The 5,991-nt window shown below is 35.0% G+C and overlaps 1 protein-coding gene across 2 annotated transcripts; it reads left to right on the top strand.

The window, feature by feature from the left end:
• The first annotated feature begins 690 nt into the window (after positions 1 to 690).
• On the top strand, positions 691 to 3,656 carry LOC131644742 (E3 ubiquitin-protein ligase SINAT2-like). 2 transcript variants are annotated; one of them, XM_058915324.1, is made up of 4 exons: positions 691 to 829; positions 1,418 to 1,730; positions 2,492 to 2,878; positions 3,049 to 3,656. In XM_058915324.1, exons 2-4 carry the CDS (start codon positions 1,503 to 1,505, stop codon positions 3,367 to 3,369), a joined length of 936 nt encoding a protein of 311 aa, XP_058771307.1. In that variant the 5' UTR covers positions 691 to 829; positions 1,418 to 1,502; the 3' UTR covers positions 3,370 to 3,656. The 2 variants fall into 2 exon arrangements, with proteins under 2 accessions (XP_058771307.1, XP_058771306.1); XM_058915323.1 differs by lacking the exon at positions 691 to 829 and adding an exon at positions 1,041 to 1,178.
• Positions 3,657 to 5,991: the final 2,335 nt, after the last annotated feature.

Here is a 5,991-nt window from a genome sequence, read left to right as displayed (position 1 = left end):
CAAAATACTACCGTACAAGCTTCTCGCTGTCGTGAGCAAGCTCTAACTACCACATCGTGTTATAAATCTACTAAGGTCTCTGAGTCTCCTGCCCTTACAGAAGGAACATGCACATCTGTACTTTTTGACTAGTACAACTCTAATTTAAGCATACTCGCAACAAACACATTTTTAGCAAATACTAAGATAAAATATCTACTAAAACTAAAAATTAATGGAACTTCCTCGAACCAAGAATCAGACAAAAAAAAAAACTTCTGAACATGTGTCATAGTAATTTTAACAATCTAATACGATAACAAATATTTAATTTAAATTATCCTTTTTAATATATAAAAATAAACATTAATTACCCAATTATATAAAATATATCCTTATTAAATTATTTAAAAATCCATTTCATCAAAAATAATATCTCAAGAATTAAGAATAGAAAATATTCAAAATAAAGTTAACTATATGAAGGAGGGAAAGTTGTTTGTTAGGTTGTATTTATGAGGATGCGTCAATCACATATGGAAGTAGTAGCACTGGTCCATCAACCCTTGTTAGTAACCACAGACAAAACCTAAATATTTAACTAATTTCCAAATCAAATTAAATTGCTGTCAGAAACAAATAGTACATATTTTATAAAAAAAATAATTAATTAATTATTTAATTAATTAATTAATAAACAAAAAAAAAAATAGAGCACAATACAAGGAACGAAAACAAATCCTGCGATTTGGAAGAAACATAGAAGAAAAAGAAAGAAGAAGAAAGACAAGACAACCTTGATTCTCAGCATCCATACATAACCAATCACCGACACCTTAAGAATCTCGTGGTACCAATTCTTCATCGTTTGTTGTTCCATTTTAATTTTTTATTATTATTATTTTTTAAAAATTTGGGCATTTTTTTTGTACCCAAATGTGCATTTGTTTGTTTATTTAATTATTTTAATTTTGGAAAAAAAAAGGTTTAAATTTGTTTGCATCTTGTGAGTTTTGTTTTTATTTCCGTCTGTGATTGATAATTGTTTTTAGGTTTGTCTTCATTTTGCATGTGATTTTATGTGCTTAGTTTTTGTTGCATTGTTGTTGTTGAAGGAAGGAAATGTTGTTTTGCATGTGATGATTTGTTGAATAGGTCTTTATGGTATGAGTTTGAAGATTTGTTGTTGATCTTTTCTGGTAGGCAACAAGAACTATGTTGATTTGGTTGATTGATTTTCTGAAATGTTGTTTTGATCTAGGTTTGTTTTGAAGTATGAGATGTTCAGATGAGAGATTCAGTTTACAGATGTTGTTGTTATGATGTTTTCTTTTGTCGAGTTCATGAACTTTGAATTGAAGCTATGAAGGATAATGTTTTGAAGTAGTATTGATTTCTGAATATGTTTTTAGGGATTGACCTCTTTGTTTTATAACAGATGTGCGGTGTTTGTAGAAAGATATGAAGGAAAAGTTCTGAGGCGTGGTCCTTGAGAAAGGGATACTACAGATCTAAATTTTTCAATGGATCTGGGAGGCACTGGGAGTTCGTTCAAAGAAGTTCTTGAATCACATATGATATTTCCAGATTACGAGACAGCTAAGTCTAAATCTGAGGCCAATTGTAATAATACGTTCGTGAAATCAAGGATTTGTTCGGATGGAAAGAATGGAAATAATTCAAAGAATGGTGTCTATGATCTACTTGAGTGCCCTGTTTGCAAGAATTTGATGTACCCCCCAATTCATCAGGTTCAAGTCTCTCAATTAGAAATCCACTTCTTTTTCTTTAAACTTGAAATTTAGTAGCATGTGTTTTCGTGCGTACGCGTGTTTGAAAAGCTCATATTTTACGCGTGTTTGAAAAGCTCATATTTTATCATGCATTACACAAACACAAAATGGAATACGATATCATGCACATCCTGCAAAAGAAACTGAAGTTGATTCAGTAGATAAGGAGTTGGTTCATACCCCCACAAGGTCTTCAACTTTCTCTGCCACCATAAGATCCTCGTTTTTGGGTAATCTGTAACAACCTTTGTGAGTGTTATTGTGAGTGCGTTCTGAGCCTTGAGATCTGTCCTGACCTACGATATAAATATTGATTGGTTATAATTTGTAGATTGTTTGAAGTGGTGCTTGTGAGTTGGGCTTTAACCGACTGATCCCGGACCAAAAAATGTATCGGGTCCAAATTTTGGACTTGGACCAAATTAAGAGTTGGACCGAGCAGGCCTTATCATATTTCGACCTTATCATATCCTGATCAAATTTTCAGCTGAAAATCGGCCTTTCCACCCAAACATCTCCAACTTTCCCGTATTGTCTTAGATGTTTGCCAATATTTTGAGTACTGGCCGAATAACCTTTTCATTAGTTGATCACAGTTCGCATGGTTCCTTTAACTTAATATATAACCGAATCCCTAATACCTAATCTAATTATATGTTTATTTCCAATATTCTTCTTAATTTTAATTTTTTCCTTGATGACTGCATTATGTGTTCCAGTGCCCAAATGGCCACACATTATGTTCAAATTGTAAGATTGCGGTGCATAACCGTTGCCCAACATGTCATCGTGATCTCGGGAATATAAGGTGTTTGGCTTTGGAGAAGGTGGCAGAATCAATGGAGCTTCCTTGCAGATATCAAAATCTAGGTTGTCATGATATATTCCCGTACCACACTAAACTAAAGCACGAACAAAATTGTCGATTTCGTCCATACAATTGTCCCTATGCTGGATCAGAGTGCTCTATAATGTGTGACATTCCAACTCTTATGGCACATCTCAAGAATGATCACAAGGTCGACGTACATGACGGGTTCACCTTCAACCATCGATACGTCAAATCAAATCCTCATGAAGTTGAAAATGCCACATGGATGCTAACTGTAAGTTATTTCTTACGAATTCAATTATCACTTTGCTGTAGCATATAATTTGATGTATCATTTCTTGTAGATTTGCATGATTTGTTTCCGATTCATAGAATCGGCAAAATTTTTATAGGCTCGCTTAAGGTTGAAAACATGACATCCTTCTCATCTACCTATCTTTGTAGGTTTTCAATTGTTTCGGAAAGCATTTTTGCTTGCACTTCGAGGCGTTTCTACTAGGCACAGCTCCAGTTTATATGGCGTTTTTACGATTTTTAGGCGACGAGAAAGAGGCAAAGAAATTCAGGTATAGCTTAGAGGTTGGTGGAAATAGCCGCAAACTCACATGGCAAGGAATACCGAGGAGCATTCGCGAGAGTCATAGAAAAGTTCGTGATAGTCAAGACGGACTCATCATTCAGAGAAACCTAGCTCTTTATTTCTCCGGTGGCGATAAACAACAATTAAAGTTGAGGATCACTGGTCGTATATGGAAAGAAGAATGAAAAAATGGCGATAAACAACGATTAAAGTCGAGGATCAATGGTCGAAAATGGAAAAAAGAATGTAATTATTTTAGGGATGTCACCCAATGATTCTGTACATTGTACAGATCCTGAAACATTTTAAAGATTTTGGTCTGTGCAGAGAATGAAGGTTTTATTTGTCTTCATAGGCTCTCATAGACATGAAAGGTAACATTCAAGTTGGCATTGAGGTTTATGTTCTTTTATTTTTATTTAAATGACATTAATATCGAAACTAATAAATGTGTGTTTTTGAATGTGAATTACATGCCAGTTTGACTGCTATCTTTTTATTTTACTTTATTTAACTTTTTACAAGTTTCCATGTCTTTTTATTCTTGTGGAAAGAAAATTGACCCCTTTTCCTTTTTTATTAAAAAACCGCGTATTATTAAATTATTAGAGTGGACTCTAGAGAGAAAGTTACAAAGTATTTGGTATTTTGCCAAGAGGAAGAAGAAGAAGAAAAAAATGATAGTGAACTGTGGTGAAAATGATGTAAATGGAGAAGAGAAATAGAGTAATTGTTTCCAATGAAATTATGAAATCCAAGACCCAACACAATGAAACTACGACGGTGGAGCACTTTATTAGATGTAAAATTAAGGGCCCTAAAATTAATTATATTTTTCTTGTTCACTACAAATCCTATGAAAAAAACACCCTATTTACATAAAATCTTAATTCTAAATGTTAAATGAAGATCAATCATCAATCTTATTTTGAAATGTTAAATGAAGATCAATCATCCATGGTCTATATACATAATGATCTTTACTAGAACCATAATTGATATTGATAAGTGATAACGGACTTCTAATGCGGCGATGATGACGTGATGATGCGGTGATGCTGATCTCTGACGATGACGTGATGATGAACCTGCAAGGTTAATAATCAAATGCCTAAATCAATTACAGAGTCCAAGATGAGTGAAGTGAAATTATAAGATCGGAGAATGTACCTTAAAGCTTACGTGTGTTGATTATATAGGTTGAATACTTATGATTGAACTTTGCTTTGTTGGGCTAGATATTTAGATCTCGCCCGTGTTGGGCTTTTGATCGGCCAAAAGGCTTCCCATGTGCTTTAATAGCCGAAAAGTCTTTCAAAGTTGCATCTGACATCTGGTTGCCAAAGCCGATCATAGGGAGAAGTGGGAAGACTATGTGGTGGTCGCAGAAGTAGTGGGAAACAAGCACATTAAATGTATTTTCCATTATTGAGGCATTTCTATGATTTTTCAAGTACGTGGTCTTAGGATCGTAGTTTAGGGTGTGACGCTCTTCTCTAGGGCATTCAAGTGCATTTGAGTTTGCATGTGTTTCCAAGGTGAAATTTGATCGTTAATTTTTAACTAGATGTTTTCCCTTTCATCTGATCCACTGCTTCTTCCTTTATATAAGGGTTTCCGAGAATTTTGGGTGAACTTTTTGCCCTTCCGTAAAGCTGCCTTCCCCTGTTGTGAGAGCGATTCTCTTTCTTTCCAGAAGCCTTTACTTGAGCGTTTGTTATCTTTGAAATATAACTTTCCATTTTGCATTTAATCTCCACCCTATTCGTATGCTTCCATTATCTCCAGGTACCATTCTTACTCTGAGTTTACTTTCTTGTATCTAGTATTTATTTATTTTAGCTATGACTTATATAAATTATCATCGTGTAAACCTGTTTAGTGATTCTAGGAGTAATGGTTCCCTCTCCTTTTGTTAGAACAGAAACACCAACTAGTTTAGATTCCAACCTTTAAATTAATATCCATTCTGCCCCAATCATTATAAATGTGTCATATAATTTTGAGTCGAAGAGGTTTTCTAGCGGTTCTCTTGATAGAGAAAATAACCTTGATGAATCTTCCTTCGACGCTATCCTTTCTGACGATGGTGCTAGTAATGATCTCATAGTTAGCTCCGCAGCTGCTCTTTCTGGAGCCTTCGGGGACTAAACTTTTCTTTCTTTGACTTTTCCAGAGGTGGAAGTTACTACCTTGAATAGGGAAGAGGCTCACACTTTTAACAGAACTTATAATTCCCCTTTGGTCTGGGTCAAAGTGATACCGAAATTGGGGATCATCTTGCGCGTGAGACTCAATCGACTGTCGTTGATTGACTCAGACCATCATATATCTTTCAGGCTGATGAGATATTTGAAGAAATATCAATCTTGTGGAGGCGGATGATGCGAGCAAGTATAATTGGGTGGATTCTGAAATATTAGGAACCCCTTATGCTTTAGAAAGTTCTGCAGCCATGAGGGATGCTAATATAGAAGTATGTCGTTCCTGTGATTGAATGGTTTTCTCCATGGAATCAAGCAAAAGGATTTGTAGCAGCTTCAGAGGATATTATATTCCTTTCTACGAGTTTGTGTTTACCCGGGTAAGTTTGCGGTTACCTTTGACTAAGTTTGAAGTGGAGGTGTTGAAGTTCTTGAAGATTGTCCTCATCACAGTTTCATCCCAACACTTAGACTTTGGTAAGGACGTTCCAACTATAGGCTGATTATCGATTTTGAAAGCCCACATATCGATTATTCTTACATCTTTTTGTTGTGGTGTGTAACACCCTTCTAAACCCCGCAGAATATTATAAAATAATTCAG

This window comes from Vicia villosa, linkage group LG1 (assembly GCF_029867415.1).
Source record: "Vicia villosa cultivar HV-30 ecotype Madison, WI linkage group LG1, Vvil1.0, whole genome shotgun sequence".
NCBI lineage: Eukaryota > Viridiplantae > Streptophyta > Magnoliopsida > Fabales > Fabaceae > Vicia > Vicia villosa.
This window is presented reverse-complemented; position numbering and strand designations above follow the sequence as displayed.

Bases quoted from the DNA above. Each gene is read 5' to 3' on its own strand.
- LOC131644742 (XM_058915324.1), top strand. From the start codon at position 1,503: ATGGATCTGGGAGGCACTGGGAGTTCGTTCAAAGAAGTTCTTGAATCA. The intron at 1,731-2,491 runs GTTCAAGTCTCT...TATGTGTTCCAG, and splicing joins TGTACCCCCCAATTCATCAG to TGCCCAAATGGCCACACATT. The intron at 2,879-3,048 runs GTAAGTTATTTC...CTATCTTTGTAG, and splicing joins ATGCCACATGGATGCTAACT to GTTTTCAATTGTTTCGGAAA.